The 14774-nt window shown below is 33.6% G+C and overlaps 1 protein-coding gene across 7 annotated transcripts in view; it reads right to left on the bottom strand.

The window, feature by feature from the left end:
* Positions 1-14774, bottom strand: part of LOC114333341 (sestrin homolog) — a 388509-nt gene that overhangs the window by 13396 nt on the left and 360339 nt on the right. For all 7 annotated transcript variants that reach the window (XM_050642743.1, XM_028283201.2, XM_028283203.2 and 4 more), the window contains 3 exons: positions 10266-10448; positions 5264-5835; positions 623-917 (listed from right to left, as the gene is read on the bottom strand). In XM_050642743.1, the coding sequence (XP_050498700.1) occupies positions 623-917; positions 5264-5835; positions 10266-10448 (1050 nt within the window). The remainder of the gene's footprint in view (positions 1-622; positions 918-5263; positions 5836-10265; positions 10449-14774) is intronic.

The raw sequence follows: 14774 nt of genomic DNA on the forward strand, positions 1-14774 counted from the left end.
TCACGATCTGTGGTAGTTAATATTATTTTAGACAGTGTTTTTAAAATTTTCATGTAGTCCTACTTTACACCAAGCAGAGTTTGAAATCTGGATGCCCACCTAGTCACCGATAACGTTTTTAGAGTAAGCGAATTTTGTTGGACGTTTTTTTACATTCTTTGGTAAATCAAATCGAGGGAAGTTTTTGAAGATTTCCAGGCACTGCTTAAAAAAGTTGCGTATGCATGCGTAAAATAATATATCAATAACACATTTTTACATATATTAGACGACAAGATGGGGCCCATGATATATTGGGCCCCCCCACAAGCTTCATGCTGCGGGGGCCTCTGTGGATACTGCAGTTAATACTCAACAGAAAAATTGAGGGAAAAGAATAAATTGGTAGGAAGAAATATTCAATACCTTCGAAACCTTCGTCAGTGGACTAGCTTATAAACAAATTAATTGTTACTCCTGCGCAAGATCGAGAGCAATATCGGCAAATTATCATGGAAGCTACCCACGCCTAAAATTTGGGCACAAAGAAAGAAACAATCGTTTTTTTATAAACAACATTAATTTTGACAGAATCTGGACAAATATAGCGTTATTTTCATCAGATTCCTGTATGCAAACTTACCTTTTCACTATAGTGAAATTCCCTTAAAACCCTATCATATTCTTTCTTAGTAACTCTATCAGGATAACACGTAGCGCTTTTGATGAAAGCTTTTAAGGCTCTTTCTAATAAAGCATTGATCTCTCCATAGTCGTAGTCGTCATGTCTAATTCCAAAGAGACATTGGATATAATACCAGATAGCCCTACGGAATCTTGTAGTGTCTACGTCAGTACGACTACCCATAGTGTAGTAGGTTAGATTGTATGCTGTTCTAAACTTGTCGTCCAACAGGTTTCCTACGTCGTTGTAAAGTCTGAAACAATATTATATATTTTAAAGTATGTATAATTTATAGGTTATCTGGTTGATTGGAATTATATGTAACATAGAAAAAACAAACTATTCGTACCGCTTAAACAATCCGGCAAAAGAATTATGGAAAATGCGAATATGGGGATTTAAATAAACTGAAGAATACGATGATGGAAACATGATGACGAAATTAGCACTAAAAGAGAACAATGAACCAAGCATAAGAAAAAGAGATAGAAAAAGAAACAAGAAGAAAGAAACAGTAAAACTAGGAACCTGGACTATTAAAACATTAATGAGACCAGAGAAATGGAAGAGGTAGCAAGAGAAATGCAAAGAAACAGAATTAACGTCAACTACAAGATGGAAGGGAGGAGGAACTATTACAATATACTACTCTGGAGAAATCAAGCAACGAACACCCAAAATAACGCAAAAGAAAATGATAAAATTGAATTAAATGAACAACTGGAAGAATTATATGAAAGATTACCAAGAAGTAACATGGTACTAATGGTTGGTGACTTCAATATAACATATAATATAACAAACAGTTACATTATAAGCACAAACTTCAAGAACAGAAGAGAACATACAGTAACATGGGCGATACCTGCCACAACAGATGGTAATGAATAATATCCAAAAATGGAAAAATACAGAACACAGAACTCTACACCCTCTTCGCAGTCTTTAGACAAGCCTGACTATATTGGAAGCAATAAATTATTAAATGAAATGAAAAATCAAGATATACCGGCCAGGCTAATCAGATTAACAAAAATGACTATGGATGGATCTCGAGCTAAAATAGCAACAGAAGAAAACATAACAAACACAATTGCACTAGAAACAGGAGTAAGATAAGGCGATTCCCTATCAACTACATTATTTAACATATAGGTCTGGATCCCATGTATGAAAAAAAAGTTGATTAATAGCAAGCAGAAAATTTGTTAATAGCTTAAGGGTGTCTAGTCGGACAAACTTTGATACATGGGAACACTGGAACAGGACAAGTTTTAATTGTGGAACAGGTTAAAAATTTGGAACGGTCAGACCACGAAAACGGCACATGTATTTTGTCTGACAGAACAGACTTAAAATCTTCGAACAAAGATTAAACTCTCATACAAAAATCAGACTGCTATTTATCACCAAATGGGCGTTTTAATGAGTGGAACATGTAGAATATGTCAAATGACAGGAATTATGACAGGTGATAAATAGCAGTCTGATTTTTGCATGAGAGTTTAATCTCTGTTCGGAGAGTTTAAGTCTGTTCTGTCGGACAAAATAAATGCGCCGTTTTCGTGATGTGACCGTTCCAAATTTTTAACCTGTTCCACAATTAAAACTGCCCCTGTTCCAGTGTTCCCATATATCAAAGTTTATCCGACTAGACACCCTTAAGCTATTAACAAATTTTCAGCTTGCTATTAATCAACTTTTTTTTCATACGCGGGATCCAGACCTAATAGTAGTAGAAGTAACAGTCAACGCCAGCGGAATTAAAAGGAACTTATAGCCCATTCGTCAACACAAATAGTAGCATATATGTAGATGACATACGTCGTATCGGAAGAGACAAGGAAAAATTAAAAGAAGCAGTAAAAATCCTGGCAAATGAAGCACTGAAAAGAGGTCTAGAAATTATCGGATTAAAAACAAAATATTGACAATTCTGCTTTAGAAGAGAAGATAATAAGACAAGAGAAATCAAGATAGAAAACTACACTTTTAACCCTGCTGTCCCGTTCGAGTCAACTACACAAATGTACTGTTCGGGTCAATATGACCCAACTATGGTTTACCCTCCTTAATCGAAATAAAATAAGCTAACGGTTATAAATAAAACTTTATTAACAAGGAATTATAGTTAATTAAACAAAAATTATGTTGTTAATGTAAATTAAACCTTATTAACCAAAATAAAAGGTAGGTATTTCTTTTTCTTTCAAAAAAGCCTAGTAACAAATATCTACAAAAATTTAATTCAGTTTAGAACTGGGACAGTACTAAAAAGAATGGATTTTACAAATATGTTTATGATATATACAACATAATTATTAGTATTTTTATTGTTTTTAGGGCAAGAGTATCCACTGCTCCATTTTTGGAATTGTAATCTAAAATAATTTGGGGCTTTTTCATTTGATGAAAATGATGCATGATGCATCGATTCATGATGCAAAGTACTCATAAGAACAACATTTTTATTATTTTTAGGAATATTGTCAACAACAGTGGTATCTTGCGTGAAGCAAAAAAGACGAGCTATGAACTTCTTTACTCGCGATTTTTGCTGTAAGCTAAGGTTTATTTTATCGATAGTACCCGGCATTGTATCTACTTTGTTTTAGAAGAAATTGTCCTAAATTTTACCTTGTAAAAAAGTTATTACACGTAATATTGTGGCCTTCCAAATCACTACTCAAGTCACACATCACACGCATTCCTGTATAGATCTGCAATTTTAGAGCATAAGAAATTTACTGTTCATAATTACATAAAACCCAAACTTGTGTGCCATATTTCGCTGGCTTACTTGAAATGTACCATTTGAAGGGAGAGCGGTCTCTAAAGGCAACTAGTTGCTTATCGACGGCAAAATTTTCATCAGGGTTAAAAAATGTTGGTACATTTTCTACCAATGTTTCGTAAAGTTTACCTATTGCAGCAAGTTTATCAATAAGTCTGGAATACTGTCTAGTAGTTTTGTTATCAAAACGTATTACTTGCAAACTTTTTGTAAATATATCAAGCGACATTGTTGATTGAAATATACTACGACCCGTTTCTTCATTCCACAAACTTTTAGTTGATTCACCATGGGACTTATAAACTCGAGCTAAAAAAAAGAGCAATGTATGCTTGGAAACCAACTTTATTCATGTCTTTCCAGTTGGTTCCAAAGACATGCTGTCCGTCAATGTCGGTCATATTTATAATTTGGTTTGCAATATCGTCCAGCTATACTACAGTTTATTTTACAAGTTCTAGCTTGCAGAAACCTGTGTTTAGTTACAAACATATCCGGTTGACAAACCCACAGGTACTGCCAACTAAACACACATACACAGGTAAATTTTAACGGTTTAAATACGCGGGTCATATTGACCCGAACGTACTCTGGGTAACAATTTCATTTTTATCAAAAAAATCAGGAAGTTGATTGTTTATCTCATATGCAATTGAAAGACCTCATTTTAGGTAACAAAGTCACGAAACACCAAATCGTTACGCCGCGTAATAATTTGTAAAATAAGAAATAAATTACTTTTTGGGTCAAATAGACCCGAACAGGACAGCAGGGTTAAAAGAGTTTAAATATTTGAGAGTAAGAATGGCAAAAATAAGAGAAGTAGAGAAGTAACGGATCGAATACTAGCAGGCAACAAAACATACTGGATATACCACAGGCTAATGAAGGACAAGAAATTCTCCAGAAATACAAAACTGATAATATGCAGTTGCAATCAGACCAGTAATTACATACGCAACTGAGACAATGTACCTCGTAAATAAATATGAAAAAAAATTAAGAATATTCAAAAGAAAATGTTCAGAAGAATAATGTGCCCGACAGGGAATGAAAAACGGAGAAATCAGAAGAAGAATGAACTACGAAGTAAGAGACATAATGAAGGGTGAAGATATAGTTAGATTTATTAAAGCGCAGAGATTGAGATGGCTGGGACACGTAAAGTAAAGGAAAAACGACCTACTCATTAAGAAGGTCACCAGATGGAAGCTAGAAACTGAAAGATCAAGGAGAAGACCTAGAGAGAGATGGGAGGACCAAGTCATAAGAGATATCAAAATCCTGAAAGTAAGAAACTGGAGGGAACTATGCACAGATCGAAATGAGTGGAAGAAAATTATAACGAAAGCAAAGTCATGCAACAAAATTTGACAACGCACAAGAAGAATGCCGAGTGATTCACCACAATAAGTTCTATAAGCAATAGCGACAAACATTCCATCAGTAATAAAAAGCCATGATAATGATGATGAAGATAATCTAGTTGATATTCTTAACAAATTCAAATAGGTCAGATGGTTTAGTTTAGATTTATATTGTTTTATAAATATTGTTATTTGGAGGATGTAATATTTAAGATTATGATATTTTTTTTAATTTTAAAAACCAGAAAACACTCAAAAACGAAGGAAAGCGACACACATTAAAACGGGGGAACTTTTTCCTGAGGTTCACATTATGCACTTAATAGGGTGCATAATACGAACCCTATTAAGTGCATAATGTGAATACCGGAAAAAAGTTATCCATTTAATGTTTTGTTGTCTTTGTGAATTAGTGTTGTCCTTAAAATTTGAACTTACCTATTTACTAAGGAATACCCATGGTCATCCCAAGAATAGTCATGTACTCTAAAGGTAGTTATATCTTGTGAATCGAGTCTCTTGGCAAAATCTATGTACATGAAGCTAGCGTCATCGACGTAACAACTAATATCTGCCGGAGTGGATTCCGGTTGCGTACCCACAGCCCCAATTTCCGCAGACTGACTTTCTATACTTTCGAATCTTTTGGCTAATTCTTCAGGCTTGCACTCCTGCTGTTGTTCCGACAAGGTTTTCATGCGCTGCATTAAAGTGCTGATTCCTACTTCAGGTTCAGTGGGAGATGGTGGAGTGGTCGAGGTTGTCTTCCATTCGGGTGGTTCTGCGCTCGGTTCTACGATAGGTATGTCTTTGGGTTTGGTCTTATTGCTATTCGTTTTGGTTGTAACGGTAGTATCACTGTGATATTGGTAACCAGAGGCTAGTTGGTCTAGTTCTTGGTTGAGCCCGCAGGAAAAGACGAAGCTTGAAAGTGAATGGAAGTGGGCTAGTATCACTATGGCATGAACTACTTCCGCCAACGACCAACTGTCTTTGCCTTTGGTTAATTTCTAAAACAAAATTAAAATAGATAAAATTTAATTCATAAGAAAATGAAAGTAATGTTTAAGATTTAGACTTGACTAATTTAAGAGTAAACCTAAACGCAAGGTGTCACTGTGTTATGATTTTAGTATAGTAAGTACATAACTACAAAACAATCGGAATAAGTTAGCTCAGGAGGTCCAAAATATGTTTTAAAATGGTTTCTGGAAATGATTTATCATTGGCATCAATGAGCTAGAAGCAGATATCTTAATGAGGCAATCCATCGATGCAACAGCTACGAGACAGCTTTGACAATAAATTCAAACTTAATATACCAGCCAGGGAAAACTGGGAGGAAGGTGTACCCATACAAGTGGAAGCTACCAGGTACACTGATGGCTCAAAAACATCGTAGGGTGTAGGAGCCGACATAGTAGGAATAATGAAATAGAAATTAAATTTCCATCTTCACAGATATTGCTTAGGGCACACAATTCTGTAGATATTAATTATAAGCTCGTATAGGTTTGTGTGGCTGCCCTAAATAAACTAGGAGACCGTAGCAAGGTAATGGTAGTCTGGATACCAGAGCATGAGGGTCATAAGGGCAATGAAAAAACAGACGAAATGGTCAAACAAGTCTCATTAATGCCATTCATTGGACCAGAGACCTGCGGCGTTGCAAAGAACAACAAGAACCGCTACAAGAAAGTGGGTAGCTCACAAATCTCTGGAATGTTGGAGGAATTCACCAGGACAAAGAGAGGTAAAACAGTTTATTATAAAACATCGCCAACATTTAGAGCAGACCTAATAAGCAAAGACAGGAAAACAGTCAAAGCCATAGTAGATCTGTTAACAGGATACGGTAAGCTGATGAGATTGGCAGATGATGATCTATCACAAAGAGGAAGAGACAGCAGAGCACACATTGTGTCAGTGTGATAAACTGGCAAATGCGCGTTTCTTTACATTAAAGGAAGAAAAGCCACCGACAAATGGCTACATGGAAGATTCAGCATAGGAGCTATTAGACCTTTTAAAAAGGGTCAGGCTAGAGAATGTAATCTAGGATTACAGTATGATACAATTGATCCAAGTAATGGCATAACCCAGACATCCAAAGTGAAAGTTATCCTCCAACACCAAATTGTTCTATATGGTCCACATAATGTTCAGAAAAAGGTCACACCCTTTTGAGCGTCGGGGTTGGGGGGATAGGGGGGAGAAATTTGTAAATTCGTAGTTTTTTACGTTTTCATCAATATTTCTAAAACTATGCAGTTTAGCATGAACAACCTTCTATACAAAAATTTTCTACAATAAATTTTAAATAAAAAAAGTCTGATGCATAATCCTTTTAAAATGAACGGTTATAAAGTTACGGAGGTAGTAAAGTATAATTTGTCCAAAAAAGGCCGAACCCAAACATCCAAAATAAAAGTTTTCCTCCAACACCAAATTGTTCTATAAGGTCCACATATTGTTCAGTAAAAAGTTACACCATTTTGAGCGTCCGGTTTGGGGGGGGGGGAGATGAAATTAGTATTTTTACGTTTTTCGTCAATATTTCTAAAACTATGCTTTAGCTTAAACAATGTTCTACATCTACACAAAAATGTTCTACATAAAATTTAAAACAAAAAAGGTCCTATACATAATTTGTTATAAAATCAACGGTTCCAGAGTTACGGAGGGTGAAAAGTGGAGGTTTTCGATAATTTTTATATTATTTGGGCAATTGATGATGTTTTTGGGTGGTGAGGTTGACGTTTCGTCAAGGGCTTATCACTAACATATCATCGGCCACTGAAATTGCCAATTTTATTTACAAAACACAATCGTGTTAAAGAAAATTTCTTTCATCAGTAACAATATTGCCCAAAAAATATAAAAAGTGTCTAAAACCTCCACTTTTCACCCTCCGTAACTCTGGAACCGTTGATTTTATAACAATTATGTAGGACCTTTTTTGTTTTAAATTTTATGTAGAACATTGTTTACGCTAAAGCATAGTTTTAGAAATATTGACGAAAAACGTAAAAAAACTACTAATTTACCGACTTCTCCCCCATCTCACCCTCTCCCCCCCCAAATCGGACGCTCAAAATGGTGTAACTTTTTACTGAACAATAATGTGGACCATATAGTGGAGGTGTTGGAGGATATTTGGTGTTGGAGGATAACTTTCACTTTGGATGTCTGGGTATGGGTTTAGTTATACATACCATACTAGGACACAATAGATCTGAAAAGGTCGTAGTGGAATAAGTCAAAAGTAAAAAATAGGAATCTTTGTGTTCAACCTTACTATCCTTATTACCACTTTATAAATATGTCCTATAAAACGCAATATGTATTTTTCAATATATTGATAAATAGCAGTTTTATACGTTTTAATTTCCTTTTGGCATTTCATTCGATAACTCATGAAAATATCCCGTGAATATTTTCAGAGATCTATTAATATGTTCTTTATTTCGAGTAAATAAAGACATACTCTTTGAATAAAATGAATGATACGATACATGAACAAGCACAAGCGTAATCTAATTTTAGAAATTACCGTTTAAGAAAATTAAATGAATGTTTTTTTAATATAATAATTCTTTTAAGGTTACGTACACTGTCGTCTCGTGGAATTAGTAGAAATGGGTTCACTGCTTCCAAAGGTCTCTCACGAGGAAGCGGTGAAATAATTATTGTAATTAACCGCGGAGTTGCAAATATTATTAAGGATCCTTCTTTAATGGTGCTGCTATCTGTTCCCCGATTTTCATAAGAAAATTTTCTTCAGCGCTGAAGCTCGTTTTTAATTAAATTGCTAAGTCAATAAGCTAAATTGCCGCAGTTAATGTGAAGATAATGTTGACGCAAGACGCATTTACTGAGACGCCGTTACATAAAAAAACTGACTATTTGGTATGCTTTATGGGTTACAGAAATTAATCCTTACTTTTTCAAAAATAATGCCGACAAAACGTTACATTGCGTTGTGGCTGGTGACCGCTATGTGGCCATGATCAGTGACATTATTGTTTCTGAATTTAATTTCTTTGATTTTGGTGACATGGCAACAAGATGGTGCAATATTTAAAAAAGCGCATGCCACAAACGATTTATTACGATCATATTTTCTTTGGGGGTATGTGAAAACAGTACGCAAATGGTGCAAAAAGTGATTAGAAATTGGACCCCACGAATACCAATGAGGATATGCGATGATTTATGAAAACCCAATGATTAACCACATAAAATGCTAACAACGGAAGTGGTACGGTCACGTTAAGAGAATGAGGGAAGACTGATTACCAAAGCAGATACTAGACTGGACACCACAAGGAAGACGTAGAGGAGATAAACCACGAACAAGTTGGAGAGAGGGTATTGACGGTGAAATGGAAGATATATAAGTACTAAGGATTTCCACAGTTTTCAGTGTATTCCTTCACTCAACCGTTTTATCCAGTTCTTTCTAATCCCCTTCCTGCAGATTTCTTCTGTCCATTGCTTCATCCACTTCATCTCTAAAAGATCTTCGGGTCTGCCTCCCTTCCTTCTTTCTATCGGACTCCACTCTGTTTTTCTGTTTATCCAACGATTTTGGGCTGCTTTTCCATCTCTGTTGCTCTTATTTTGTTTTTGGTTTTTTATTTATTGTCCAATTTTCACACCCGTAAGTGATGATACTCCTTGTCACGGTGTCATATATATTCTTCTTTTTATTTTTATACTGATGTTCTTATCCCACAGTACCAGCTTCAATTTTTGTATGCAGTCTCTTGTTTGTCCTACTCTATTTTTATATCTTCTTCAGTTGTTCCTTTGTTTGATATTATGAAACCTAAATACTTGTACTTGTCTGTTCCCTTGATTTGTTTACCTTGGTCTATTTCCAGTTGTTTTATTTCTGTATTCTCCGTTGTTAAGTATTCAGTTTTCTTTAGGTTTATTTCCATCCCATTCTTTGTAAGTATATTCCTGTCCCAGTTTTCTCATCATAAAACTGAGGCCATATCTTTGTCTTGTGCGATCTCTTGGTCGTCACCAAAACTTAGGGTATATAGGAAATGGAAGAAAGGAGGCTAAATATGGACATGGTCCAAACAAAGCTCAGTGGAGACTGGAAATCTAAAGATGACGTAGAACGTTATAAACCGTTATTTATAAATAGTATTGAAAAATAAAAGTTATGCTTTTTGTATATTAAGCCGATCATTTATATCTACTTCTTGGCTTAACACATTCGCTGCAACTGACGCCAAAAGGCGTTTTGTGCTACTTGAGTCAGGTGCCGCTGACGCCTTTTGGCGTTCATAACCTGTGAAATTAAATAGGGTTCTTTTCGTATTGGCTCCATACCAAAGTGACTGAATATAAGTGGCAGCGAAATTGTTAATATATATCTAATACACTAAAATATCAAACCAGAAGCATTTAAGAGTTCACTTACCTCAATATGAGATTTATTTAACAACCAAGGCCTATGCGCTAGAATTTTATTGATATCGTTGAGATTTCTAAGTTTGGCTGGTATGTGTTCAAGGCCCTTTAACCAATTAGGATCGCCTCTTTGTAAAAGAAACTCCTGCTTCTGTAGCGTTATCAGGTAGCCACATTGGTGCCTTCCAGCAGCCTAGAACAAATAGTAAAATATAAACAAAATGAAAATGAAAGACAGTTAAGATTTCATTTTTCAGAGGCAACCACCATCCTCTTACGTACATTTCACTCTTTTGGGATCTTCGGAAAGGCCTGTGGTCTGCTCTGAATCGTAACGAAAACCAACCGTCTTACGAAGCAAAATTATGTGACATAATTTTGTCACCCGACTGTTTTCAGCTCCTTGCCTATTTATTATAATGTAACAGACCCTTTTTGTTTACCGAATGTGATTTATGTGTTTGTGAATTCATTTAAAAGGGGGACCTTTTTAACAGGTACACACTTCGATATTTCTTTTTCATTCTAGAAAATGCTTATTTGATATTTATGTAAATAACCCTTCGATTGTTATTCTAGAATAAGATGAATTCTTCCGTAATAATCTTTCTTATTCTGGAACATTGTAATAATGTATAAATAGGGGTTTTTGGAATTAGTAGGGGAGTTGTGAATTTGAAACCGTCGGTGTACTTTGATATGTAACGGGAGCGGTATTTTTGAATTTGTAATTAGATAAATTAGTAGATTTAGTGTAATAAATAAATTAAATATCGTAGTTTGTAAAATAAAAGATATAAATTCAGTGTTTTTCATTTGTTTATAAGTAAGTTATAAATAAAGTCAACTAAAACTAAACATTAGTGCCTAAAAGATCATAGAAAAGTCAAGTCAGTTTTGTAACATTTGTAACAATTATATCCAATAGTTTGCTGTTAGACGCTGTAGCGACGTTTTTAAAACAATGAGAAGTCTAAGATCCGAAAATCTAAAACTTCTATCGTTGGAACCAATATTGTGATGACGACCTGAATTCGTGCCTTCTAAAATTTGTAAGATTCAATGGAATTTTACCTAATAAAAAAATAGATGAATTGAGGATCAACTATTTTAAACGGGAAGTAAGTCACAATTTTACTAAAAAAATTATTTTATTAACATTTCGACGTCCAAATCGGATGCCATTGTCAAAATACAAAATATTAATAAATCAAACAAAAATGTTGTTGCTTAGTAAAAAATTCTTCTAATAATTTATTTAATCTGACTCAGCGGCGGATCCAGCATCATTAAGAGGGGGGGCCGATTGGCTAAATTTCTATATACAGTAAAACCTGTGTTACCGGCCACCTGCCAAAATCGGCCACCTGTACTAACGGCCAGTTTAAAAATTCACCAAACCAATTATAGGTAGACTACAAAAACTGGAAATACCGGCCACCTTTCTATATCGGCCAATGGTTCTTTCATTTTTAGTGGCCGTTACTGACAAGTTTTACTGTAATAACAATAATAATAATAATAATTTGGCTTTAAGAATACGAAGACAATGAAGAATGCAAAATACCCTAACAATATCGATTATTATGTCTACTACTGGAGTCATTCCGAAGAACCTCTTCGAAAACATAAAAAACCTGAGTCTCTAAATGAATATCTTTATAAGACCATGCAGAAAGCTGTACATATTACTCTCGAGTGCCAGATGTGTATGAAAATTGTTGGGAGATACTCCAGCCAGCATACCACGTCACCTAGGTCTCGATAACACGGAAAAAGTCACACCAGAGCTCGATCTTTTTGTTACCGCAGGTATCGGGATGAGTAAATTTTCCTCTTAGAGAGAGTGTGAACAGTATCGCTAAATCTGGATAATAATAAAAATAATCATGTAGGCGTAAAAATGTAGATAATACAAAAGTATATTTAAAAATTTTTAATTTTTCATACAAAAATGAAATCATTTCATTTTATATAAGTACTTAATTTGTAATAACATATTGATAATGAATAAAAAATTGAATAAAAAAATATGAAAAAAAAATTTTAAGAAACGCTTTTCTTTAGTTACGAGTGACCAAAATTAAAAGTATTATAAAAAAATCAACTAAAACCCAAAAAATAAAAAATTCAAAAAATCTTACACATTCGTCAAAGAAAAGCATGGCGCGTCTTCATCGAATAAACGGTTTTCGCCTAACGCTTTTCTTTAACGAATGTGTTAGATTTATTCAATTTTTTTTATTTTTTGGTTTTTAGATTTTTTTTATAATACTTTTAATTTTGGCCACTCGTAACTAAAGAAAAGCGTTTCTTAAAAAATTTTTTTTCATATTTTTTTATTTTTTACTTTTTAGTCTTACACTTTTCAAACAATAAAATATATCGCCATGTTTATTAAAATATATGTATAAAACATATCCCACATAACAATTTCATGTTCTTACGCCCGGTTTCATAATCAACTTAAAGTGAACATTAACTAAAGTTCACTTTAACGTTGACATTTACCCATATGAATTGCATTGACAAGCGTACCAACTTAAAACTTAAAGTCCACTTTAACTGATTATGAAACCGGGCGTTAGTAGATTCATAGAACATACTTTTCAGAAAAAGTATATACTGAGAATATGCGTAATTACCATTGCGAATGTGCAGAGCACATACTGAGTATATACTACATTACAGTACTTAAACGTTCTATGTATATACTTAGAATGTACTACCGCACTTCTTTTCAGTATATACCAAGAATGTTCTTTTTAGAACATTCCAAGGACGTGCTATAAACCTTCTATGTGTATACTTAGAACATACTACCGTACATCTTTTTAGTTTATACCAATAAGGTACTTTTTAGAATATTCCAAGGAAGTGCTATAAACCTTCTATTTATATACTTAGAACGTACCTACTACCGCACATCTTTGTATGGGAAGAATATATATTTTTAAGGATATTCTAAGAAAGTGCTATCAAGTCCTATATTGCTTAGAAGTATGTTTTCAGCATCACCTAATCTCATCTTAGGTTCTACTGGTTCTACCAAATACTTATTATATTTACATATTTTAATTGCAAATGAGAATGTAGTTAGTACCTACATTCTACAATATTACTTAAAAAGTAAGTACATATTTATAAATTTTAGTCATTTATATAAATCATTATATATTTAGCTAAACTAAACTATGCATAAGTAACTAAAATTTATATAATACTTATATGTACTTACCTATTTAATGAGTTACCAAAATAGATTATATTTTATGTATTTTGAAGCACCGCAAACAAAATAAAGATATTACAATAAAGATATTGTATGTATGTTCTTTAGTCCTAGTACTACATCATTCGTCTTCATCCTCAACACTGCATAGATCCATAGATGACACAAATAATGAAATAATGCCTGTTTTCTTTTTCATATTTTACGGTTTTTTCCTATCCCTGATCCATTCAGGTAAGAAATGGTCAGATGGGGGATATGAATGAATGAATGTATGTATTGTGGAATAACATCGGTGGTCAGTGTTGCCAAATGGAGAGAAATTTCCCTTTTTGCGGGAATTTTCAACATAAAAGGTGATAAAAGGAAAAAGTTAACTCAAAAGGTAACTTATCCATTCCAAATTGTAAAATATTAAGAAAAAATCAAAATATTTGAAAATAATTAAACATATCTTCTCAGATTTTGTAAACAGGAGGGAAGTTTTTTTTATAAAAGTGGGAATTTTTAAGGTAAGTTGACGGAAAAAGCTTACTCGACGGTTGGCAACGCCAAAGCCTTTGGTTGTGTAGTTTGGCACGTTTTGGTTCTGCGAAATGTACCTAAATTCAAATTCCAAGGATATAAAAATACTCATGATTCATGATAAACTCGAAATGGTAAAGTCATTTCAATTATGAAAATGAATTTTTAATAGTATCTATGTAAACGTTAATACAATTAATGTTTAAACTTTTTTACCATACAACAATTTTGAAATAAAATTCGTCCAATACTACCTACATACATAAATTTTATTAATTATTCTAAAATATAACGAAGTTGATAAACTTCCTATACTATATATACATATTATTTTTAAGATATTTTAAAAGTATCTACTTATAAGTATGTGTTAAGAATGTACTTATAAGTATGTGCTAAGAATATTCGATAAAGGTATATTCTAAGAATAGTATCTACTTATAAGTATGTGTTAAGAATGTACTTATAAGTATGTGCTAAGAATATTCGATAAAGGTATATTCTAAGAATAAACTTTTACGAATATTCCGAGTTACTACGTACACGAATGTACTCAGTATATTCGGTACGAGAATATACTTTAAAGTATATGCAAAGAACATGAAATTTAGAATGTTTTTTAAGGTACATGCTATGCTTGTATTACGCATATATTAAACAGAATATACTCCGACGAACGTTGGTAGTATATGCTTAGAACATGATACGAACATCATTGTTATGTGGGATGATGTACAAACATGAGAAGTAGTCGGAATCGGC

This window comes from Diabrotica virgifera, chromosome 2 (genome assembly GCF_917563875.1).
Source record: "Diabrotica virgifera virgifera chromosome 2, PGI_DIABVI_V3a".
Lineage (NCBI taxonomy): Eukaryota > Metazoa > Arthropoda > Insecta > Coleoptera > Chrysomelidae > Diabrotica > Diabrotica virgifera.